At 42.1% G+C, this 27,156-nt stretch overlaps 1 protein-coding gene across 3 annotated transcripts in view; it reads right to left on the reverse strand.

Moving 5' to 3' along the window:
• The window catches only part of LOC108934339 (rap guanine nucleotide exchange factor 6-like), a 79,174-nt gene that overhangs the window by 38,003 nt on the left and 14,015 nt on the right, over positions 1 to 27,156 (reverse strand). For all 3 annotated transcript variants that reach the window (XM_018751982.2, XM_018751983.2, XM_018751980.2), the window contains exons 2-7: positions 24,338 to 24,408; positions 23,193 to 23,249; positions 22,103 to 22,186; positions 17,914 to 17,983; positions 14,724 to 14,867; positions 13,378 to 13,395 (exon numbers count right to left, since the gene is read on the reverse strand). In XM_018751982.2, coding sequence (XP_018607498.1) covers positions 13,378 to 13,395; positions 14,724 to 14,867; positions 17,914 to 17,983; positions 22,103 to 22,186; positions 23,193 to 23,249; positions 24,338 to 24,408 — 444 coding nt within the window. The remainder of the gene's footprint in view (positions 1 to 13,377; positions 13,396 to 14,723; positions 14,868 to 17,913; positions 17,984 to 22,102; positions 22,187 to 23,192; positions 23,250 to 24,337; positions 24,409 to 27,156) is intronic.

Consider the following 27,156-nt stretch of genomic DNA (forward strand, 5'->3'; position numbering starts at 1 on the left):
CCATTTTCGCTTGGCAGTCCCAGGATTGAGAAAGGCAGGATGTTGGAGTGAGCATGATGACGTTGGAGGAGGGGCTCAGGATAAGGATACCATGGGTGCAAGCAGGGTGGTGGTTTTCCACAGCACAGACCCATTACTCACACAACAGCAACACGTGTGCTCTAACTGAACACTTACAGATCCAAGAGTGCTTCCTCTTGCAGTATCCTTTCAGAGTACTGCAGGGCAACTTGATGCTTGGACATTAACACCAGTTACAAAGCACCAAAGGCTGTGCATTTGACAGCTAATGTGAACAAAACATGAACATGAAATTAAAAGTTAAAATGCTCAAAAAGTACACACTGAGTACTGGATAGAAATTTCAATGCTCATTTAAAAAAAAATAAATAAAACTTCAGTTTTGATCAATATTTAGCCTACTATTGACACCTTCCTGCTACACATTCACTTTTGACAAAGCATAGGGTCAGCTTCAAATATATTTACATCTTCGAGTGGCTGCTAGTCATCCCAAACTGCATGAAGCCATGGAAAAGGGTCCCAGCACATTGGATAAGATGCATGGATCTTGGCACAAGAACATGGGAACTCAGATGCCCAAAAAAAATCCTAGGGGGTGCAGTTGCATTCAACAACTCCAAACCTTGTCGGACAACATTTACATTTTACCACTACAGGACTCCTGGATAGAAAGACGTATGTAAGTTCAAGCAACATTTTCAGCTTGACTCAGAACACCTGATCTGGGCTTTGGGGAAACCACTTGTTAACTGCTTAAATGCCATGCTTAATAATATTATTAAGCAGTACTTAGCTCATCCTTTCTCCAAGGTGTCACAATGTTATATGTACTCTACTAAGCTACAGTAGTAACTAATTTACCCATCTACACAGATGAGAAACTTTTACTAGAGTGAATTCAAGGGAAGTGCTTTGTTCGGGGCGCTACAACAAAAGGTGGGATTCAAACTGAAGTCCTTCAACTGCAAACCACATTATTCACTGCCCCCTTTAAAAATCCCATATTATATAAGCACAAAAAATAAAATTACACTTGTACATATTAGAAACATCTAAGTTACAATTCTTCTTGAAGATAAACATTTCCAAGTTTAACTGATTTTCTTTACCATGCCATTTTCTAAATTCTCTATTGCAAGGCAAATATTGCCTGCAGTTCTGTATTTTCTCTAATCGGTGGGGAGGGGGGAGAAAAAAAAAAAAAGGCACTCAGAGCAGAGGAAGGAAGGGGGGGAAAAAGGGTGAGGAGGTTCACAATCATGCAAATTTTCCAGATTTCAGTCGCAGTATTTTTTTGTAGCTATATCCAAAACTTTTACTGAAATTTCCCAGTGAATAAACTGTTAGTCTGTTTTTGATGGTTAGGTGACCAAATACTGAGAAATGTTTTGTGATTAAATTATTGTAGTGGACTAACTACTAAAAGCCTGGATTTTAATGTGAAAAATGTAAGAATTTCTCCACTTCCTATGGAGCTTCACAGAAGCAATGTGATGCCTAGTATGTGTAAAGCAGAACACAATACACGAAACAGGAGATTGAAGAGGGGAGAGGGAGAAAAAAAAAAAATACAATGTTCACAATCACTTCAAAGCAACAACTTATTGTAGCCCCTTTGTTCAAATCTTCTGTGTGACTAAGTGAGAACAAGAGAGAGGGAAGGAAAAAAAAAAAAGTTTTCTACCACTAGCTCGCTCTGACCTGGGGTAAACATTCCACCAACGATAAGGAAAAAGGTGCCCACCAATGTGTTTCATTCACCCCCCCAACCCCTCCCCCTCACATCTCACAGATGCTTCCTGGCCGCCTCCTCGTGTTTTGTAGGGAAAAGCGCAAACACATCCGCGAGAGCCAGGCAACCCTCCCCCTCAAATTTACACCACACTTCCCCCCCTTTACTCTTCTTTTCTGCTTAGCACATGTGGAATCAAGCAGCAGTACGATAACACAGAAGGGAGCTACAAGCAAACAGATGTTGGTACTGCCTGTGTCTTGAGGGTTCCCAAGAGTGGAGCAATGCAGCTAGCCTGCTTCACCGCCCAGTAAAATCCTTCCATTAACTAGTTAACTGGGCTCCCCCAGATTTCCCTGTGTTACAGCATCCTTGTTCATAAGCAGTCTCATCACAATCTAAATCATTAAAAAAGCCAAAAAAGGAGAGAAAGACAAAAAGCATTCAAACTCCACCTATCAGGAAGGACACGGGACTAGGAACATATTGTATTTATAAATGCCCTTGAAAATTATCCAGAAGGGCTTTCCATCTATACCCATTATTAGGAAAATCAATTGAGAGCATTGAGATAATGGAAACAGCTGGAATGGTGAAGAGTTGAAATATTACCTGCCCATATGGATGTAGGGCACGTGTATGGTTGATCCCACCATTAAAACTACTCATTTCAGTCCCCCTCTCCCCCTTTTAAAGTGGAGTAATGGAATTATTAAAAACAACTCTGGCTTATAAGGAAGATGGGCTTGCTGAACATTGCACTGCATATGACAAAGGGATTCACACAGAGTTTAGAAAATGTCTTATGTTGGAACGACTGGAGGTAGGACACTGTTGTAGGTGGAAACAGTCAGGATATTCACATTTGATCACTTTTTGAAATTCACACAAAGTCATTACTGTTTAAAAGGATTTTAACCAACATGTTATTTTTTTATTGCAGTTTTATTCTAGTTCAAGTGACATTTTTACCAAGCCAGACCCTACTCTCAAATGAATGAGACTCACAAGCACCAAAATAAAGGTACTGTGTGTGTGTGTATATACAGACAGACAGACAGACAGACACCTGAAACTGCTCGTCTCATACGGGGTCGAGGGGAGCCGGAGCCTAACCCGGCAACACAGGGCGTAAGGCCAGATGCGGAGGGGACACACCCAGGACAGGACGCCAGTCCACCACAAGGCACCCCAAGCGGGACTCGAACCCCAGACCCACTGGAGAGCAGGACTGTGGTCCAACCCATTGCACCACCACAACCCCATATATGTATGTATACAGTGTGAGGCCATATGCCTACATGCACATAATAGCCTACAAAATAACCTGTGTTTAAAACAAGTTCTGTGCCATTGGGGATAAACAATTAATGCATCTCTTTTGAAGCATTTAATTGTGCCAGACCTCTTAGCACAGCCACTGTGACGCCTGGAGCAACAATAGAAAATTAATGCAATGCAGAATTCCCCCGCCCCTTTAACATCTCAATATTGTACCCCAAGAGCTCCTGGCCACTGCATCTGAGGACGTGTAAGGTGTCATCTCAACAGGAAGCAAAGGTGATCGCAATCAATACATCACACATTAGGCCATCGCGTGCTTCCTCACTTATTTTCTGCAAAAATAGCTGAGATTCTTCTAAGGAAGCAGTTGGGGGACACCACCACATGTTGCTCATTCTATCTGAATGAATTACAATTGATTGCTGTATTAACACAGTAGAATCATCAGGGACAGGTGGTAGCGTAGTGGATAGAGCTGCTGCCTTTGCACCCAAAGGTTACAGGTTCAAATTCCACCCCTAGCTTTAGTACCCTTGAACAAGGTACTTACCCTAAATTGCTCCAGTAAAATTACCCAGTTGTATAAATGGGTAAATAAGTAGCTTAGCATTACAAGTTCATCTAGAGAAAAGCAGCAGCTAAATGAATAAATGTAAATGTTTATCTGAATAGAAGTCATGGGAATTTTCACTTCATTTACTATATTTAACACTGCACACACCAGGGAAGCAGCTGAACCCTAATTACCTTCCAACATATCAGAAATAAAACAAGTTTTGCATTAAAAATTTTGCTCCCACTCAAGGCCACAGCCTCTCTACAGTCAACACAAACTGCTCCACTGCAGAGGTACTTTGGATGCCTTTGTTTCGTATCAGCACTGTTCCAGAGCTGTCATAATGTCAAAGTAATCCTGCTTTTGTCCTGCTCCATATCGTTCAGCAGTGTTTCACTACTTAACCAGCACATTTATCTGGAAATAATAAATGTTTTATCCATTATACACCTGAAAATTATACTTTAGTAATACTAGGTAAACTTTTCTTGACAGTGCTACAGAAGAGTCCCCCCAGGACAAAAATCAGTACCTTTCAAGTCAGAAATCTTTAGAAGCCAGAAGTCCATCTACTGCTGATCCTGCTATCTCAGGGTATCAAACTAAATGTTGCTTCTGTCCCCAACTGCAAACCCGCCATTGCTACTGCAGCTGCCGGTCACCAGCAGCCATGGGATTATTCAGGAGGGCCGTCGGCCAGGGCACCGATTATAGAAAAGTTCTGCAATGCCATCGATTGCTGAGGCAACAAGACAGGATGCTGTGTACCTGAAGGACCCAACCAAACTACATCTCTCACGCATTCCGCTCCCACTGTGGTCAACAGCTTCACATAAAAAGCAAGGCTGCTTATCAAAGCAGACATTTTCCCCGAGAAAAAGTAATGCTAAGGGGCACCAATGGACATTAATAATCCAGACAGGAAGTTTGCAGATTTGCCAAGTGGCTGAGTACCAGAAAATAAATGGGAAATAAGAGAGGTAAGAGTGACCTGCAGGGCACAAAGTAACAGCATGCAACTGGATAAGCATTTTCACTACCATTATTCAATGTTAAGTACCACAGATTTAGACCTACAAACCAGCATATGACACCTGACGCCTCAATGTAAACACTTGATACTACACTTCAATGTGCAACATGTAAAAAATGCCAACAAAAATAAATTACTTATCTGAATACCAGTCGGGAGGCGCAGTGGTGCAGCGGGCTTAGCCTGCACCTGTTCTCTGGCAGGTGTGGGGTTCGAGTCCCGTTTGGGGTGCCTTGCAACGGACTGGCATCCCATCCTGGGTGTGTCCCCTCTGCCTCCAGGCTTACGCCCTATGTTGCCCAGTTAGGCTCTGGCTCGCCGCGACCCCGCTTGGGACAAGCAGTTTCAGTTGCTCTGAGTGTGTGTGTGAGTGAGAGAGAGAGAGAATACCAGGCCCTCAAACAGTCCAAGTCTTACCAGTTGGCCACATACAGCGATTAACCCCTAGATATCAGAACAACAGTAAGGCAGCAGTAAATTATACCAAAGTATCAAAATGATGGGGCTAATTAATCATGGAAGGCAGAAGTATCATACTGTACATCAGGAGCCTGCAGACAGTGAAGTTCCAAACCCCCGGTACCTATAAATCAATTGTATCCATGACATAAACGTAGCTCCGAATTCGTTGATAAGTTATCACAGTCTTGCTAATACTGTAGCCTACACAGACTGTGCTTTATTTCATTTATTTTTGGTGATCTATTCTTCCATGACCAATTAAATTTAGCACAAGTCTAGTTATCCACAGATTAAGGAATTAATGTACTAATGAATAACTTAAAAGAATGTGACTTGATGTTAGTCTTAGTAGAGTACTACCACCACATTTTACTTTTGCTGATGCTTTTATCTGAAGCAACTAAGCTTTATTAAGTAAACTAAGTTTTACAGTTATGCATTTTTTTTTTTTATTTTTGTTCAAATGTCTGTCTAGTGCAGAGTAGTGGTGGTCCGGAGCCTCTCTCAGATGCTCAGGATATAAGGTAATGTACACCGTGAATCAGACAGGTTGTGGAGAAATACAGTTTGAGCAAAGTGCTCTGCAGTATTATAGTAAGACTCCTCCCATGACCCAAACCAACACTTCAGTTTACATAAAACTTCACTGCACCTTACTGTCCGAAAAATATTGCTAGAAGACTGTAAAATAAAGTATTTCAGGGTTTAATTTCATCGTTTCTTCAAAAACCATCCGCAACTAAAGGTATGACAGATTTACCCTTGGCACAGAGGTTAGAGAACATGGTAATGATTTACCACATTATTACTTAACTCATTAAGCTCTATTAACTGGAGCAATTCAAACAAACATTGTGTATCACAGACATCAGTCCCCACAGCAACCAAATAATTTTACAAGCTATGTCAGGCTTAATATGAGAAAAATTAAGAAATCCGGGGAGTGTGCATCTCCAAAGAGCATGTTCAGACCGAAAAGTGAGCTACCGGCAAAGTGTAGGAAGTAGGAAGATGCTGTGACATCAGAGAAGGGGTGGGTGGGAGCGCAGGCACTAAACAGCACTCCAGGGACATGGAGTGAAAGTGAAGAGGAGGGTGAATTACCTCTATGGGGTGGTCCTGGAGCCTCAGCTGCCATCCTATTACCATTCGCCTACTTAAATTAGTAGGGGATATGGAGACCAAACAACCCACTGGGGAGGTGGCAGGAGGTCAGCAAAAGGCAGCCCTGGCACCAAAATGCAGACAGGCCGCTTTAGCTATCTAGCACATGGCCCCAATGAGATGACACTGCCTCAGACACAGTGTCACAGTCATACATATTCACACACACATTGTTCATATCCCTTGGTCATCCAGCTGTGCACCACTATTATCCCCACACCATCTGTAAGTTCACACAACTTTGTTCCACAGAAGACATTAAAATCCCTAATACTATTAAGCAAACGGACAAATCTGCAGGTGTTGAAGACAAACTGAGTGGTAAACGATAACGTACCAAAAAAAATACTGCAGTGAAAAAAATTACTTTGAGGCAGAGATAAATTTTGTGCAGATACTGACCATCTCACACACAAACACACCACAGAATCCAGACCTAAATGCACTGGAAAAAATGGGAATCACAGCATCACTTACTTTGGAGGACCACGGCTGCAAGCAGTTGGCATAGCAACGGACTAGGAATGCCATTTCCCCAGGAGAAAGGGAAAGTTTCCTTCCCCTGAATGGGAGAAATAAGCAAATGCCACGTAGAGTTTCTCTCCTTGAGATGCAACAAATTGAAGAGCTTGCGCTTGTTGGAAAGTCCAAACCAATGTCATCCAAAACCGCCGAGAGATCGCGTTTGGTTTCAAACGGTGCCCGTTTGTCAATCACGGAGATGAAAGGTCAGATGAATGACAACGAACAGCGTATAAGCTAGAGTCCCAGAATATTCAATAATGTCTTCCATTCATGCAATAAAAACACCTAGTAAAAAATCCAAAAAGGGACAGCTGCCACCTATTAGTCTAGTAGGATTTCAAAGTTGTTAAAGTTCAGTTATGCAGTGGAAGTGGAGCCAGGAAAAGCCCTTGCTGTAAAATGAGTCCTGCTCATCAGTTTGCAGCACGTAGCAGGCAGAATGCCTCCCTAGATCATCTCCGAAGAGATAGACTCCTGATCCAATCCATGAGCCCTGATACAGAGGCAGAGGGGGGAGAGGGGAGAGAGGCTGGGGGGGAGGGAGAGACAGGCTGACAAAGAGAACGAGAGAGTTCAGCAGGAGCCCCGTCTCACTGCATCCCGTAGCCTGCCTGCTGTCTATGACAGTGCACACAAGCTCCCGTCTGTCACCGAGGGCAGACTTGCCACTCCTGTCCCCAATTCCTGCTGCACATGCTAACCACCCTCAGCCCATAGCCCCCCAGCCCCAGGAGAACCTCCCATCGATTGGATGCTCTGCTATGAGGTGGAATATCTAATAAGGAGGGAAGGGGGAGGAGAATAGAGGAGAAAGAGGATGACATCACCTGCGCAGGGGAAGCGAGCAGGCAGACAAGTGAGCAAGCGGACGGGGGCTGGGGACACTGCGATAGACCGATTGGATGTCTGCTAGGAACGGAGAGCAGACGGAGCGGCTTTATTGATCGGGCACCACACATACCCTTCTCCATGCACACAGGGTAGGGGGAATGGCGTAAACAACTATAACGCCATAAATCACAGATACACAAACAGAAGTGGCAGACAGCAAAACTGGTAGCAAACATTATGCACTGTAAATATGCAAATATATTCTCTTCTCGCACCGCAGTGACTGCACAGTGCTGAACAGCATCTGAATTATTCCAACACTATCATCTTGCATCGGACTTCTTAAACTATAGAACACTTAAACGAGCCCATGAACCAAGGAGTGGTAATTTCAGAGCAGCAGCATATGTCTTAGACAACCATACAGCCCTACTTACAAACACATTAAACATTTACACCCCCCCTACACCCCCAAAAAAAGGATTGTTTGCCAGTACTGAAGCCGAACGTACTTATAACCTCGTGATCCTTCACCAGAACATGTTAGAGTTGGAGTTCCCGGATGATTTGTTCCTCCATCCAAACTCGGCACAGGAGCACTAAGAGAAGCTCAATTCCATTTCCCTTTCTACGCCCTGGACGGAGGAGGATGACATCATCCCTTCTGCAAGCAGGAACTGGAGGCTGACACATGGAGCTCTCCACAGAAGCTTGTCTGTAAGAAAGAACCGTAGGAACCAGACCTCCTGCTCCACAAGACACTTTCCACTGAGGGCCTGTGCGATGAGGACCCATCCTCACCAGCACCCCAAATAAAATGACGTTTCAATTGGTGGACCAACTTGCAGCGAGCGTGCACTTGCCTCTAGAAAGAGGGTTCTCTGGTCTGTCCTTTAAAGACCGCCAGAAGCGAGAGCAAGGCCTGCTGCAAGCACAGCAAGACAGTGGCACGTGTGTATGTTCACAAAACAGAGTTCCATCTGTCTGTCAGTTCAGAACCAACACCTAGAGGCTCCTCAAACACTGCTTCTTCTGGCAAGGCTTGACACCACTGACACTGTCCACTTCTCTGCTGTGGAAACAAGACCAGCCCCCACCCCCACAGAAGATCTTTGGCTCCCTCCCGGCCCCCACACGTAGCGTGCAACGTTCCTGCAGACAGGGAGGAAGCGCATCCTCAGTGCACGCTTCGTCTGCAGCTCACTGCGGAAACCAAAACCCCAGGGCCTCCTGGGTAAAGACGTGTCTCGCAGATAAGCGGGGTCGATGAGATGCACTCGTGTTCAAGGGCTGAGTTTTGTGCTCGAACTGGGTCTTCAACTGTAACTGCTCATGTCCTGACTTCAGCAACGGCTTTGGGGAAAAAATGGTTCCCTTTCTTATTGCACAGCAACTGTTATGCTTAAGGACAGTTCACTTGGTACAACAAGTGTGCGCTCTCACCCAGCTTGTAAGACATCTGTTTCCTGTAACACAGCCCCTGAAACAGCAGCTACTGAGGCTTGGGGGGGATGGGGGCTGCTGGGGGAGTCTCCAGTACAGCTCATTGTCTCCGTGGGAGGAGGAAAGGGGGCAGAGTCCATTGTGGCCCCACACACCATGTCACATTGAGTGACAAACACCACACATGGGAACACTGGTGTGCGCGTGTGTGGCAGTTTGTCAACTATGCTAATTTGTGTGGGGACCTCTGACCCAAATAACTAAGTTCTTTAAACAGCGTAAACTGCAAAGTGCACTCTAAGTACACTGCACTGCAGCTAGACACACAATGGCTTTTCTCACAGCATGTTATGGTGTTGAGAACAAACTGGAGGAGAATTTAACTGTTTGAAACCAAAACTCAAGGTAACTGGACACGGTCCCAGAGGGGCCACCAGGAAAGGCCCCTTCACACTTTCATTGGCTGCTGAGCTCCTTCACACGCCTCATTAGATCCATGTTAGTCCACCGCCAGTGCTTAGGGGTTGAGCTGTGCAGCTGGTCCCCCTGTCATGGGAATTCTGGTGTTTTCCACCAGGGCCTCAATGCCCATTTCCTCAGAAGCCTTCAGGAACTGGACTGGGCTCTGGGTGGAGTAAGGTTGAGGGAAGGGGGCTGAGTACTGCGCAGGTGCTCCCAAAAGCTTTGTGAAAAGCACAGAGACTACGTCTGCGAGAATAGCGGTGCTAATTGGGCTGGAAACGTGGGCCCCTCCTTGGTAGCAAGGAGGTCATCTTAGCTCAGTGATGTCAGCACCTGAAATTAGCAGCAATCACAGTACTGGGGACAGTGCTCAGAAAGGGTCCCAAAACTGAAGCCTTAGACAAATACTGTGATGCATCTTGGTCCTTCTTTGTCAAAGCCTCACAGATGGTCACTTCTCTCAAGTTCCGTCTGTGACATCCAGTGACCCCAGTCAAAGTGAAATCGCCTTGCTCATAATTCTTGCATGCTTCGGAAATGACTGTGGAGCGTGAGGAAAGCCTTCTGGTGACATCCCCTCTTAGGGATATTGCATCCTCACCTCGCCACTTCTCCACCCCCACCTACGTTTTACTGAAGAGCAATGCTTTCTCCTTTTACGCAAGTGGAAATTAACACTGCAAAAAAAAAAATAAAATAAATAAATAAATAAAATTTAACATTACATCTTCGTGGTGATAACGTGCCTGAGGTGAGCTGTGCATGACACATCGGCAGAATCTGATATGATCGCTCTGTCCCGCAGTCAGGTGGAAAGATGATGTCAGTTACAGTCGGGATGAGGCAAACGTAAAAATAAAAGCCTACATAGAGATAGAAAATCATAAGCAGAATGCTAGCCCTTTAAACACAACGCAGCATAGAAAAAAAATATGAATTTGATTCTGAAACATCATTGTCAGGATGGTGAAGTACTCCGGGGGGGGGGGGGGGGGGTCAAGAGAACACACACACAAATTCTTCAGAAACACCAACTTAGCAAAACTCCAAAAAGGTTCTTAATGCTGATGTCAAACCAGTGCAGCTCTGCTGCATGCAAATGACAAACGGAAAGCTTTTGTTCAACCGCCTCTGTCAGTATAAACATACTACTGGTTACATTACTGCTCATCCTTCCTTGCAGTCAGTAAAGCAGACGTCTTGCAGACCGACAGGAAAAGCCGTACCGCAGACTGACTAGCAACCCTTTCCGTCATGTCGTCTACTGCAGCGCAAAAAAAAAAAAAAAAAAAAAAAAAAAAAAAAAAAAAAACTGCCCACCCACAAGCAAAGTAAGGAGAGAACACCAGTCCTTCAGAGTAACGCCACTGGGAATTCAGCATTGGTGTCTCAAACTGTTCTTTAGTCAGACTTCCCGTTTAGTGACGACAGCCTTACTTGCCCTCATGAGCCAATTACACTACACTGTTACTTTATGCTATAGGAAGATCTCTGGAGCTGCACAAAGCAGAAGTTCGAGTGCAGGCTGAAAAGTAAATTGTGACGAGCACACAGACTGATGTCTGAAAGAACAGTCATCAATTTGCTGTAACATTGAAGAATTGGGTAAATAATTGTAACCTTAACATTGCACGTCGCTTTGGAGAAAAGCGTCAGCTAAATGAATAAATGTAAATGTAAGAATTACAGAAATTTACAGCTGAAGAGTGGGGGTCATTTAAAAAGATGCAGAAACATTGAGATGCCACAGTGGTGTAAGCAGGTAGCGCTGCTGCACCACAGCGCTTGGGCTATTCAGATGTAGGTGCCTTCCAGTTGCTTTTCAGGTGAAAAACTGACAACAAATTGGACAATGAATGCATGAAACTACCTTGCAATGGACTAGCGTCCTATCCAGGGCATACCCCACCTAGCGTAGTGCTCAGTGATTCTGGAATAGGCTCCAGACTACCACAACCCTGACAAAGATAAGTTCATTTTGGTCACAAACAATTGAGTTGCTTTTGTGCTTGGAATTTTAAGAGATACGGCTAAAAATCACTTGGGTGTCAAATTTGAACGTAACTGAAGGTCCCTCAGTCTAAACAAGCTGATATCCTCCCTATGCGTAATTTTAAGTAGTACAGCAATTTGCTGGACCACATCATCTCTTGTCTTCCGTATGCAAATCTTGCTCGTTTTAAGTTATCCATCTAGGCACAGTCAGCGAATGCAGTATTTTAGAACTGACCCTGCACTTCTGCTACTACTTTGTCTTGCTACACCATCTGGTAGCTTCACTAACTTGTTTCATTGCTGCTGAAACGTTTATTTTTAGCAGCTGACAAAGTTGGCCGTTACACTTTATAAAGGAACACTGCATTTCAATAAAGTGACTGTCAGCACGCAGCCATTGCAAGGTAGTATAAACAGCTACATTCACAATGTTATATGTGGAGTTTAAAAACCCTTTATCTTTTGACTGCTTATCCAGGTACCAGTGGACTGATACATTTGCTGTTCTAGTCTTATACTGTGCCACAGCTTAGTACGCTGCATACTGAGAATTTTACAAATATTTCAGGGAAGTGGTCATTTCACAAAGTTTAAAAAAAAAAACTAACATTTGTTTATAAAGTCAATAATTGCATGCTTTGTTTACCTATACCGCAGTATAGCCAGATAAATAATTCATACTGAATAACTGTATATAAATGTCAGCTGTATTACAGGAAAACTCACTGCAACGAAATGGCATCATGCACAAAACATCTGAAGTCATAAGTCTGTCATTTAACCTTAAATCAATGTACTTTGCATCAAAAGTCAAAACAATTATTACACATTGGTATGAAGACTTCAATATGATCAGTACTCAAAGTGGAGAGCAGTGAGACAGTACCACTCTAGCTAATATGAACATAGTACTTAGTATCCTTGATCAATGTACTTAATTGAAGCAGTAAAAATTACCAAGCTGTATAAATGGATCAAAAATTGGAGAAAAAAAAAAGCTTCATATAGAAAGTAGCCAGCCTAATAAACAAATGGAAACCCTTAAGATCTTGCACGGGACCACATACAACACAGTGGGTGAAACAATTCCTCCTCCGCCAGCAATGCACAGCAAAAAGCAAAACAATAACTGCGAGCATCTGGAATGGCCAATTACAGATTGGTGGATGCAGTAAGGCCACAAAAAAAGAAAGCGTTCCAACAACACCCTTGAGCACTTTGCTAAAGACCATTGTGTGTCATCATGCCATCAGACCACAAAGATGAAAACTGACGTCGTTACAGTCAGAAGCGGGCCGCTGAATACAGACCATATGCTCAGTCTTCTGACTTCACCAGAGGGCATCTCAAAGTAGTCAAATCTGCATGATGTAATTAACCTCAGGTCTGGTCACTGATACAGGAAGGGTCTGTTTTAAAACTGTGTGAGGCCCAATGGTTTCCACACTGTCACAGTCCTGCCTTATACTGCCAGTTTCAGACTCCCTGACTGTGTGTTGTCTCACACACTCTCTTGCTACTGTCTTAGAATCCAGGGGCACTGCTTTTGGTTCAAGTGAGTTCACTCCTCTTTCTACTAGTAGCTAAGAAATGATCTTTCAGGCACTGTATACTGATCATTCAAAGTCAATGATCATTTACATTTATTCATTGAGCGGATTCTTTACTCCAAAACAACATACAATGTTAAACATCTTACAATTACTTATCTATTTATACAGCAGGGTAATTTTACTGGAGCAATTCAGGGAAAGTAATTTGCTCAAGGCTACTACAGGTGAAGGTGGGATTTGAACCTGTGACCTTTGTAGTTCTAACCACTATGCTACCAGCTGCCCAATGAAATTTCTCAGTGAAGTAGCTTACCTGGCCATCAGCATAATCCTGTAGGTCCACATCAGGTTTGGAGAAGGGGAAAGAAAGGAAGAAAAAGGGGGGAAAAAAAAAGTCAAGACCAGTGCAGAGCACAAAATAACTCAAAAGATGCTGCTCACCTCCTTTCATTTAACAAAGGCTGATTTCCATGGAAGATACTAGTCATCAAGCAATTCATCTCTACAGGTGATACTTCACTACAGGTCTCAGGACATCGTTTTTGGAATATGAAAACAGGAATACAGACATTGTGTGTCACTTCGGGGGGGGGGGGGGGGGGGGGGCAACAGGACAGCAGGCGTCCACCAACAGCCAAGTCATAGTGTAAATATGTAAGAGACCGATTACTGGGAACTGTAACTGAAGCAAACTGATTATATCAGGAGGAGGAACACCCCCTGACAGTGAAATATGGGCACATTTATAATAGCTGTTCATGACATAATATATGTACTTTACATATAAAACTTCTACTACTGCAGCCATGAAAACTATCAGGACACAAGAATGTAACAACAACAACCTCAACTGAAACAAAGCATTAAAAAAAATCCTCATCACACCTTAAAGCAGAACATAAAACATGTTTCATGATCCACTTCTATTTATGAGCAATAAAATGCTAAAACCTTAAAATCGTTGCCATCCCCACAATGCAGGAAATACAAAAAAAAAAAAATCTAGAATAAGCTAAACCCTCACATTTAAGTTGTCATTGTACACTAGTTTTGAGTAAAAATGTACAGCAATGAATGCTGATAAAATGCTTTTTACAACTGGTATTGCACCTTCCTCAATAACACAAGAGTATGGTGGCCACCACATTAACAGTGTAAATAAAACACCAAATACAGGGTATAATAGTGGTGAAAGAGTAGGACAAAGAATGTGTGTCTTATAGGACAACATTAGGTATTGAAGTCAGTCAATCTAGAAACCAAAAAAACCACCTGAAGTGAAGGACTTCACTGGACTTATGGGACCAGCCTCAAAAAGTTAGGAAAAAACCATTACAGGTCATCAACTACGATAGGGAAAAACAATAAAAGTTCCATTCAGAAAGTTTTCAAACCGACTTAAAACATTTGACGACGATGACCTCTAACTTTTATCCTACATGCTTAAAGCTCTCAGACACTTAAGTAGAGCTGACTGGCAACTTCACTGCACCAGTTCTGGGTTACACGTGCTCTGCTTCAAGACGTGTGGTGTCAAGCTTTTCTTCTCAGCTCTGTTGAACTCCAGGGTGCGTCACAATAGGTTTTCGATCACGGACACCCCAGAACAATTGCCAGGAACAAGGTGCTGGTGAGCTCACTCGAGATAAGGCTGCTTACCGTGTGGTGGTCAGAGGAGTCCTGGGCATCTGTGATCAGCTCCCTCTCTCCCCAAGGGTTGACTTTTCGATAGCGGCGGCGAGAACCACGCAGGGGCAAGTCGCGCTGCAGTGCTCCCTCCTCGACCTCACTGGCATTCTCCACCTGGAACACATGGTTTTCGGGGTCCTGGTTAAACATCCAATTCCTCCATAGCATGGAGAGACGGTGCAGTCGGAGGAGACTCATGGGGGCTGCATGAAAACGCAATAAGGGGTGGGAGAGTAACCAGTGGAAGCTCTTCCTGCCTCTTCAGGTCCTCACTCAAATGAGGAGAGCTGCCTACTATCAGCACTGAGTACGACACAAGAGTGAGCACTGAGGCTACCGTTTCCTGCAGGAAGCTGTGAATACACAAATATTCACTTAGAGAAAAAACACAAAATCTAGCCACAGAATCTATTCTCAGGTTATACACTCCGATACTGATGTGACCATCTTTTGTTCATCTATTTAAAGGAACATATTAAAATCTGATCTTCTAGAGATCTCAACGACTTCAGCGTGGAACAGCACAGCCTGTAAGAGTACAGAAAGTTAGTCTCTAAAATAGAACATGAAAAAAATTCTAACCACTTAAAGACGTTGGTGGAAGTCTTGCTGTATATGGAGGAAATAACGACAGCAAGACAGGAGGGGAAATTGCATGGGAGCTTTGGCACAAGAAGTGCCAGGGCTTGTAACTGCAAATTAGTACCGATTCCCAAACTCCGCTGTATGTTTGTAAACACACTAAACTGTTTTGTATGATTGGTGGCTGGAGAAAGAGTTGAGGAAGCTTATATATTTATTTATTATATATAGCTGCATCCGCAAAGCAACCAGCATTGTGGATGACCCCACGCATCCCTCACACAAACTCTTCACCCTCCTGCCATCTGGCAAAAGGTAGCGAAGCATTCGGGCCCCTCACTGCCAGACTGTGAAACAGTTTCTTCCACCAAGCCAGAGTCCTCAATACTCAGGACTGACACTGGAATGATTGCCCTGTTTTTAGTAATTGTCTTGTTTCAGTAACTTTTGCAATGTTTAGTACTGTTTGCACAAGCCATGCACATGTGCACTTTGTGTAGTCTGTGTCGCTAACCGTTTTACGCAGTACCATGGTCCTGTAGGAACGTTGTTTCATTTCACTGTGTACTATTGTATATGGTTGAAATGACAAAGCCTCTCTTAACTCTGTATAAATAAATATATATACACAGACACACAAACACAATTAGCAAACATGAGAAGTCAGAAGGAATGTCCTTCCTTGTCAGTCATGCTAAACTCAAACCAAGTTTTTCCCACCAAATCTAAGAAATCATTAGTGAACAATGATGAATACAAGGCTAAAGGCTGTTACAACCCAAAATATTTGGCAACACATATACTCCGTTAACTTCTAATATATGTGATGCATGAGTACCTAGGTGTACAGAAATGTCTGTGACCTACAATCTTTACAGTTAACTGGGTTCCAGTGACAGGAAAAGGGCTCTAAAGGAAATGAAGTGTTGCCATGGCCACCTGGCAGAGTACCACTCAAATATAAATACATGATATAAAAAAATAAAAGGCTGATTTGCAAAGCCTGCATATAGGGATTGGGAACTGCCACAGCCGTTCACCATTCCAGCTGACCGAGGTTACTTTGCTTAAGGGTACACACAGCAGGGCCCCTTATGGCAAATGACCTAACAACCTTCTGGAATGAAGAGCAAGCCCATTACCACTACATTCATTACATGCTGATGTTTATCACCATGTCAAAAGATTTTCAGAACAGCTACTACATACAGCAGGAATACTGACAACAACACAAGTAAGTGTTCAAAAAACTAAGAGCCCACTGCTGCGGTAAAGAGTAACACTCAAAGAGGGAATCGGAGAGGAAAAGATGCCACTGGGAGAGGGTCAATTCAGTGCAGGGTGAGGGGGCTTTGAGCAGGAGAAGCAAAGTGCTTTCGTCAACTGTAAGTGAATTCCAGCTTCAAAAAAATGTGTCCAGTCTGCAGAAAATTTCCTGCTGGGCCTGCAATTCAGATTCCTGAATATTAATTAAGTCATAATCCCAGACAATGAAAAAAGTTAGTGCTTGAAGTGCAAATAACACTGGAAATTAAACTATACACCCACTCCAATAAAGGAGTTGAAACTGAAATTACCATTATCATTGTGTGGTGGTACAATTACCATTATTTGAAATGCGGAGGAAGGGGGTGGATTGGTCTACAGACAAGAATTATCACCATAGATACTAAAATGTATTCATGAAACACAAATACAGCTTATAATATTTGTAATAAATTGCCATTTCTAGCTTTCCTTTTAATGTTATACTTTCATTCATAAATTCATTATCAATAACTGTCTAATGTGGGGGTCACAGAGATACAGAGGTTATTTTGGACACAGAGCATGAAGCACACAGCTGGGACAAAGAAGCTGAGAACTTGAGTCACAGAAGTTAAAAAAAAATAACAAAACCCTACTGTAAAACATAGCATTCATGTATGTGAATTGTTTATATACCCTTACGGTGTACTTAATACAGTGGATTTATTATTTGGAACCAGAAATAACAAACACTACTAAAACAAAAGAATAACTGGTATCTTCTTAGCAACCTCACCCAGCCCTTCCCTCAACAAAACAGTACCAACTTGCGATAACGATAAGATGGCCTTACATAATGCCGCTATTTCAACAAGGCTACACAGGCCACTCCCTTGTCTTACACCCTTCTCAGAATGAAGTGCCCACACAGGTGCCCAGAGTTTTCCACTTCCTGGAAAGTATGGTGGCTACCAAGCCTGTGGTTCTCATCAGTGTCCTCCTTTTAGTGCAGGGGCTCAACCTTCACTACACCACAGACCCCTTTAAGAAGGAACATCTTGAGGAGAGCTTAAGGACCTTTGCAAGAAAAATGTTAAGTGAGTTTGGGGAAAATATTGTATTGAATTAATTTCACCACCTTCACACAGACTTCTGTCAGATATAGCAGTAAAACAAAAATATCTTTTAAGCTTATCTAGACTTGCATATTTCATAGCAACCCTGTGCTTAATGAACCCATGAAATCAATCCAAAGACCCCCAAGGGGACCCCAAATTAAGAATCCTTGATTTAGGGGAAGAACAGCACTGGAATTAAAAGTCCCACTTACCACAATCATCTCTGATGGCTCTAGTGTGATGCATTCACAGCCTCGCCTGCCCCCCAGCTGCTTGCCAAAGCTGTAGAGCACAGAGTATGTTAAGGTAAAGCATATGTGAGCAAAGCGCAAGAGCACAGGTCTCCTTTATTAAACAAATACAAGCATTTGTCATATTGAGACCTCTGTCCCACTTCTAGACACACATTTTGCACTCTACAAAGATATGACCAAGCGATCCGCCTGAAAACATACATTTGTTGATCCATCGCCATGCAGGGAGATAGTCGCAAATGCTCACAAGTTCCTTCCAGGACAAGAGAGAAAAAGAAGGGGGGGGAATTCTACATGGGGCTTCTCTGACAATCATGGGATATTAGACAACTGAAACTTGGTGGCAACGGGGGGGGGACTGAAAAAAATCTGCTTTCTTACCTGTGTCAATGAACGCATAGTCATTATTGATAAGATCATGTGATATGGCAAAGAACACCAGCTTCACTGATGTACATTTCTGACTTTTTATGTATAATGTGGTACACTAACAGACAAGTTAGTGTACAGACCTGCTCAATGCATTACCCATCAAACTGCAATGGAATAGTAAAATAAGTACAAATGTTTTTAACCATATTTCAAAAAAAAAAAAAAAAAAAAAAAAGAAAAAAGCGGCACAGCATATCTTCAGACTCTACATTGACATTTCCAGTTTTACTAAATAAATTCAATCTGGCCTCTGCAGAGTTTTATACTCTTCCAGAAAGAGAAACATTGAAGGAAATAAAAGATGAGGAAGTAACATTTTTTGGGAAGACATTTCAGTTTCTCCTGACCCATAAATGCAACTAATGTTGGAAACCAACAGTATATTTTGTTCATTAAGCCAATTTTTAGGACCTCTGGCACCAGATGTTTTTCCAGAGTCAGTGACAGTTCACAATAACTAGTCTTGACGCAGTAAAGTTGGTGCGATGGACCTGTTCAAAAAAAAAAAAAAAAACGGAGGCTCTGTTTCTAAACTGCGTCTCCTTGGTAACAAAGGCTGCTGACACCAGTGACAGAAACCACAGGTCTGTTTGTACTGCCTCTTTCTCCCTTGCACAGGAGTCCTGGCTGCTAAGCAGGTACATCCTTCAGAGGAGCAGACGTGTAACATGCGCCCACAGGAAAGGCATGAGAGCGTTTGCAGAAACAGAACTTTCAGTGTTTTGCTGCAGTCTTGTTCACACTCTTACCCGATTGCAAATCAACTGCTTTAACGTCAAAACAACCCCAAACATGGGGGAGGAGGCGGGGGGTTGCACGTATCCAAAAGGATCCAAGGTCTTACGATTTGCATGTTTGTTAGACAAGATAAAAAACTTAGCCAAGGAAGGATTAACATGTCTAATAGTTAATTTTGCCTTAAAAATTGGCTTCCTGAACACATCTTAAATGTGAATGAGTTACTTTGACTATAACCCTTGACTCAGTTAAATAAGATTAATGCACAGTTTCCATGTCAGTCCTCAGAGTAGGTGTGGGCATATGGCACTGGTCTTAGGACACTTGTGTGGATTACAATAAATCCACAGTTGTGTGGAACCAAAGGTGGAAATGATCCCAATAATCCCAAGGTTTTCCCTCTCTGATTTAAGAGTTTTTCATTTTTCTTCTCCATGTATTAAAAAGTGAAGTCTGCCTATGCAATTCAGCTGAAGAGGAGGGGGGTGGGGGGTTTTTAAATTGTTATCTCTGCTACCAAGAGTTGTTACCCAAGATGTGACAACTTAGTGAGGTGTGTCTGACACTAACACAGGACCAAAGTTACCAGCCTCCAGTAAGGACTTGGTTGGTTGGAAAGAATAAATTATAGCTTCTGTAAGTTTCACTCACTATGGAGTCATTCTCTCATTACTACCCATATACAATTGATGCCTGTGAGCATCACCTAAACCTGGGTCTAAAAACCACATCCTACTGCAGTAGGAAATTTTTTCCTGAATAAACTGTCTACATTAAGCCAAACCTAAAACTATTTCAAACCATGTGTAAGAAAACAGTCAAATGATTATTTTATTTAAAAAAAAAAAAAAAAAAAAAAAAAAAAAAAAATTTTCCATGACTTTAGTCCACTATTCCTGATGAGGAATCTGGGCAAAAAAATTTTTCTTCATACTCCTTGCATTTTTCCCCATCATGCATGTCAGTAAACAAACAGAAGCAAGCTGAAGGAATGCATGATATTTCAGTCCTCTTGGCCCAGTTATGGGTATATTTACTTGTGTACAAAGCATAGAGCAGAATATATCATTTAATCATAACTTCAGTTATGAGCCAAGAGTTGGATACCATTGGCATGTTGTGACTTTTGGTCACATCCATCAGTTGCATATAGCTTGTAACAGTAGCAGAACTCCTCCAATAATGAATGAAACAAAGTAAACAGGCAAGTAAAAATGTAGTTATACTGATACAGATGTTTGAAGACTGATTCTAACTTCCCACAGTGAATCATTCTTAGATTACAAAATATCACAAGGAAATTGTAAGTATCACTTACTGTTGTATTCAGTGCAGTGTCTAGTCCTAGAGCGAATGACACTGGGAGGGAGTGTCTGGGGTAACCTGACGCATAACAAATTCGGTGTCCAACATGGGACAAATAGCTACAGTCACTGTAAGATACAACAGCTTCAAAGAACTTTTTGTATAGAATTCAAACCCAAATGCAAAGAACAGGGAACGTCGCCCTCTTTCTGTGGCCTAACTATAGGTGGAAGGCAAAAAGAAAAAAAAAAAAAAACACCCCCCCACCACACACACACAGAACAGACTTCTAAACATGTTCTTCCAGCCCTTATAAATCCACAGCTAGTCGGTGCCAAGGGGTTTCAGTCCAAACAGAAACATACAGACTGTGCTTTGGAGGAGGAAAGCAAGTAAAGCACAACAGGGGCTCCATTTCCTTCAAGTCTCCTTTGATGCCCGTGTTATTTCAGGCTTTCTAAAGCACGACGATGTCCGCAGCAAGCGGGAAACCGAAGTCCCTGAACACATCCATTCCAGTCCATTCAACAACACTTGTGGAATCCAGAAACGAAACCCTGTTATGCTGCTGAAGTCCATGAATGTTCTTCGCCGAGGCAGCAGTCTGTCTCTCCACCCTTCCACACCCCGCCTAATGTCCCGTCGAGGTGACGGAATGTCGCTGACTGCAGCGTGCCCTGGCTGCCGTGGGGAACACACTCATTTCCTGCCCAGGATTGTAGGAACACATGGCTCAGTAGCTGTGCCACCGGCGAGTTCCGCATTCCAACCACCAGCACGCGGCCCATCCCTATCCCCGTCAAAGGACAACCCCCATGCCTAAATGTCTGCACAAAAACAGACATTTTTAATCACTTTTAAATGTTAAACATTTTCCAACCATAACAAAACTCTAAAGCTATACAAGTTCATAACTAGCAACGTTTTCAATTTTTTAAGCAGATGCATTTTCAAGAGGCATTTTGTTCCATGGTAATGTCTAAATGATGACTATTTCTAGAATTTTACATTCTTTGCATGGAAATTACACAAAAAAATGTCCAGAGAGCTTTAGCAAGACATTGTGTAAACATCTCTCAGCAGATGGCCAAGGGGCAGGCTTTGGTCCATCATTTTCCCCTTGCGTCTCTTGTAAGCACAAACAGTAGCCACCCAATGACCAAGCAGAAAGCAAGAAACTTGGAACTGCTCAAGCAAAGCACACAGATCTAGAGGTCAGTTCAGGGCTGTGGCACTGACTTGACATAAGAAACTCATTAAGCTACTCCCAAGTTCTACGTCTCAATTGTGCATGTCAAACACTTAGTGGAAGTACATTCCTCAGATGGGCAGATACCGCAGTGGTGGGGTGGGGAAGGAGATATGTATGGGGAGTGAAGAACATGAACAAACAACAACAAGGAGCAATTCCTTGCTCATGTTGTCAGATGTGCTTCAAGACATCTGTGTTCGATAAAGAAAACACACCCACGCTGCCCAATGATGGAGTTATGCTGGTCACATGGAACCAAAGTGTTTTTCATTGCTTTACCTCCTCTTAGAAAAGGTCTAGAAAGACAAGGCAGAGCTATGCTTCAGCCTCTCACTGCTGTCCATGGGATTCAAGAAAATGGCTATCAGACGTGCAGCAACATATATGCTGTGACAAAAAGCTACACTGAATGGTACATACCAGCATCTTGCCAAGTACATGTGCTCCTTAACAAACACGGAGCCAGAAAGTAGTATGTACCAGCATGTGGACACGTTGTCAGGGCTGAAGATGAAAAGGAAGAGGGAAAAGGAGATTAGTTACTAAATTAGACTTGGATTCAACTACAACACGAAACAATCATGGGAATTGAATAATCTACCTTTACAACAAAGCACGTCTCCATCATGTATTAAAACAAATAAATTGGAGTGCCAAACTACTCAAAATGCATCCCAGAATGTTTTAATATGCATTTTAGCATCTGCAGCAATTAAGGAGCATAATGCTTATGGATGCCGATGGATTTTGGTAATATAGGAGTACTGAGCAGAAGTGAGATCTGCTTGTCATACTGGAACTGCACTGTGTCCCAGGGATTAAAAATTAAAGACACAAATGTGATTTAAATTGAGGGCAAAAACATGCGAAGGTTATAAACTACTCACACAATCAAATAAAAAGCAGGATTGGATACATCAATGCATTTCGTGTGGCAAAAGTATTGAAAAATTAGAAAATGTTAACAGTTGCATTTACAGTGAATATCACAATCTAACAAAAATTGTAGATTTTTTTGCATTTCCAATTCAGTTTGCTGTATTAATAATACTTTTGACATTAATTCATACAATAGCTTAAATATATACCACACACACACACATTATATATATATATATATATATATATATATTCAACTATCTTGAAGTTAGCAAATTTTGGCAGCAGCTTCCAAGCACCGAATATTCTGGTACCTTTTACGATCTGATGGCTTCACAAATGTTTTGGCACTTTTCTGAAATGTTCTGGTACCTTCTAGAATCTTCTAATGGCTATAAAGTACCAAACTAAAACACACAATCTGGAAGAACTAGTGGTTTTTTTGTTTTTTTTTTTTTTTTTTAAAAAAAATCAGTAAATATTAATCATAGTCAGTGGAAAAAAGAAAACTTTGAAAAAAGTTGCTGCATTGTGTAATCGTGTAAATGTGTACATGTAGGGTTTTGACCCACTTTATCAGTTAAGTTCACTTCTGCTGTTGAGATGACTGGATTCACCGCTGTTTACTTACTAGAACAGGATGTGGTTCGCCTCGTATTTCTCGTAGCGGACCGAGCTACACATTGACCTGAAATGAAAAGAACAGTTTGAATCCCAGGCCCTGAAAGAGCAGAATAATAAGGAATCACTGCTCCTTCACGACTAAAAGCTCAGAAAGGGAGTTTAACTGGTCAAGACAGCAAGTTGGATCAAAAACATCCCAGACTCTGACCATGATTTGAAAAGCCTTCATGCTGGTGTTAAGAGTGTGGCAATATTTCAAGAGGTTATGCCTGGTGTGCCTTCAAGGACCATACTGGTCTAAAATGAACCAGCAAAGCTCAACTTTGTCTTGTTTTATCATCTTATTGATTTAACTGACTTTTCTCCAAAGCAACTTACATGTGTTAAGCTCCCTGAAGTTATTTACCCAATTATACACCAGGGTGATTTTTACTGGAACAATTCAGAGAAAGTACACTTCTCAAGTGCACGACAGCTGGAGGTCAGATTTGAAACAGAGTCCTCCAGGAGCAAGGCTACAAACGTTAACCACTAAGCTACCTGCTTTAAGGACTGACTCTGCTCAAGATTCTCAATGTTCAGTTTGGTTGTCACATCCGCAGCGAGGTAACCCACTGCAGAGTCCGTTCTGTAGAGCTCATGGACAGACAATCACTCCCAGAGATCCCTAGACCACACTTTCACATCTTCCCTCTGCAGAACTTCATCCCCTGCTAGCTGGGGCCAGTAAGACCTTATGCAGGCTATGATAAAGGCTACATAATCCTCACTGCTCCTGACTATGCCAGCACAAGTTATAGTTTGGCATCATCACAGACACTCGGGGGGGGGCAGCTGATAGAATAGTGGTTAGAGTTTCTGCCTGTTGACTCAAAGGGTGCAGGTTCAAATCCCACCTCCAGCTTTAGTATCCTTGATCAAAATACGAAACCCTAAACTTTTCCAGTAAAATTACCCAGCTATATAAATGGGTAAGTCACTAAGTAGCTTAACACTGGAAGTCGCTTTGGAGAAAAGCAACAGCTAAGTGAATTAAATTTCAGAACAAAGACAAACTGTAAGGGGCAGCAGTTTGCCACAAAAGTGCACTTCAAATGTACACTCCTGATTTAGACATCTGAGTACTTGACATAAAGGATAAGCTAATCTTACCTTAGCTGGTGTTCCCTGAGGTGTGACAAAACATCCATGTTGTACAAATGGCAGTAAATAGTGTTCAGATCCTAGGAGAAACAGAAACACAGTGAGCACTTGTAATGCATGTGGAACAATGCAATAGGTTCTGTGAAAATGTGAAGTAAAACAGATTGCCGGTTTTTGATATATAATCACTTATCTCAGTTTAAAGGTTCTACAGACAGTGAAATACTATAGCACTTTGGATATGTTTTTGTAAGTGTGATTGCTGTTCTGTGTCTTGTTAGCACCCTGAACACCTCATGGTTCTATGCACAAGACATCCTCAAAGACGTGATGTGAAGAACAGGAGTAAATGTAAATCTACTACTTATGTGGGGATGGGGGGAAGAAAGAGGAAAAAAAAGCATTTAATGGAAAACATTTGTCTTTTAGATATTCGCAAACACAACCATTTTCCTGTAAACAGGAACTGAATGAAATATACAGTATAGAAATATACAGATGGTGGGCTCCACAATCCACAAGACAAGGAAAAGATCAAGTCATTTCAGCCATGCAGGACTTTAAGTATGAGGGCAGCTGTTGAAAACAGCTTAAGTGAAAAGAATATAAATAAACCAGTTCTGTAAATTCTTTTACACAGTACAAGAAAACTGGGAGCAGCACAGTGTTGTGGTTAAGCCATGGAACTCTAAGGCTGCTGGTTCAAACTGAAATTAGGGAAGTACCTGATAAGCATTTAAACTGCTAAAAAATGGAAAGGAAACAAAAAAGTAGGACTTTTTAAATGTATTTAATTGAAAATAAAACACCTTAGTCCAACTGTAATCATTTTCACGCTGATAACACATTGAAGAGGTGTCAAGGAGAATAAGTTGTCTTACTGTATGTAGCATGATGTGCAGGCAATAACAGGACATGTGTATAAACATTTGAGTGATGCTAAATTACAGCCAATGCAGTGTAACACGAAAGGTAAAAATCCACAAGTTCAAAGGTTAAACTGGAATACCTGGATTTATCTACAAGAGTTGTGCACAAAGGATCTAGAATGTAGTCGACAAGTTTGTTGGATCACACTTCATAAAGGCCAAAGTATGTGTGTGTGAGAACAGAGAGACACAGATGTCCACTGCAGTGTGTGTAGACACTTAAAACACGGAAAGTGGTTTGACCACCTCTAATGTTAGCTTGGCTCTTTTCATGTTCAGTTTTCCATCTCTTTGCATAATGCTACCACGTGCGCGTGCACACACGCACACACAAAAAATCTGAATAAAGCACTGTATTATACGACGCAAGCCCACCATGTGGAAACTCAGAAATGAGGCACCTTCAGGAAATGCACAGAGAAGCAGGTTATAACGCAGCCTTTTTAAAGGGTATTTTGAGGAAGGGGGGTGTACCCTGCACAGAGTGCAATATTGACTTCTGGTCAGCACTAACTGGGTTAGTGAGCTCAGCTCCTGCTGCGACAAAAAGGAGAATGGAGAGGGTCACTGGGTCTCATGTGTAACACAGGCTGCAGAAGCTCCAGCAGATCTCAATAGCTCATCTCAACCCTATAATCAGAGCCAGAGGCTTTGGGTCATGTCACTGGCATTCCAACAAAGGGGGGATGGGGGGGGAGGTTCACAGCTTGCAGTATTTGATTTATTCCCCTTTACTGAATCTGTCATTAATGAAAAGCCTTCAGCTCAAATGTACTGCTGGTTTTAAGGTTTCTACAAGTGAATAAATGTACACATTAAAACAAGCTGGGTTAATATAAACTGATCTACACTAGTGTCGTACAGAAAAAGACTAGTCTTCCCCCTTTACGAAGCTCAGGCATTCCTGAAAAACACTTTGTATGGAGATTTCTCATATCTCAAACATGCAGTTCCCATTAGTTTCAGTGGTAAAATTTAAGGAGCTCAAGCCCCAAACATTGATAGCTGTGGATAAAGGAGCTAAATACTACACATAAATCATTAAACTACCTTTGGCAAAAAGTCTGCTAAAATGTAAACATTTTGTGCTACTCAGCTGTTGGGGGCTTACAAAATCCAAATTCAGTCCTTGTAAATGAAGAAATGCCCATTAAGGTTAATAACGGTATTGCATGAAAAGCATCAAATTCTAGTACCTTGAATGAATGTATATCGGGGATAATTGTAGACTTTAAAAAAATAAAATAGCCACAGCATTAACTGCATGGGACACACACAAAAGATTCCCTATATCTCTGACAGCAGCATTCTAAGACTCCTAAGCATACCCTCCTGCTCCTTATTGACAAATAGGTAAGGCTGTGTCTCTCTACCCTGTTTCTGCTTCAAGAATGCCTACAGGCAACTAATCTGGGGTTTCACCTAGAGAACATGATTAACACTTCCAACGTGATAGTGGTGATAACAGCCAGTGTGAAGAATGTGGCATTATTAAATATTTATATTAAAATAAATTTGCCCACCTTTATGCAAATATAAAATGTTCTATCGTGAAAGGCACATGCGGAAAACGCTAACAGTGGGTAGGCAAGCAGTCCTAACCCATCTGTTAGTAGTAATTATATTACGAAAAGGTGTACAGATTCATTTCTGCCTTTTACGTCTGCATCAGTAGCGTGAACAAATCATAAAGACTACTGCACTTCAAATGAAAGCATGAACAGTGATGCTGCCACCTCCTGGTACAAAGAACACACTTGCTCAGTGGTGCTGTTTCATTAAGAAATAATTTCTCCCCATAGATTTCCCTCCATGTTGCCAAGATTATTTATTTATATATAAATACACACACAATTGTCCATAATCCTTGCATTCAGAGACAGCACTGTATAGAGAGGT

This window comes from Scleropages formosus, chromosome 4 (assembly GCF_900964775.1).
Source record: "Scleropages formosus chromosome 4, fSclFor1.1, whole genome shotgun sequence".
NCBI classification, from domain to species: Eukaryota; Metazoa; Chordata; class Actinopteri; order Osteoglossiformes; family Osteoglossidae; genus Scleropages; species Scleropages formosus.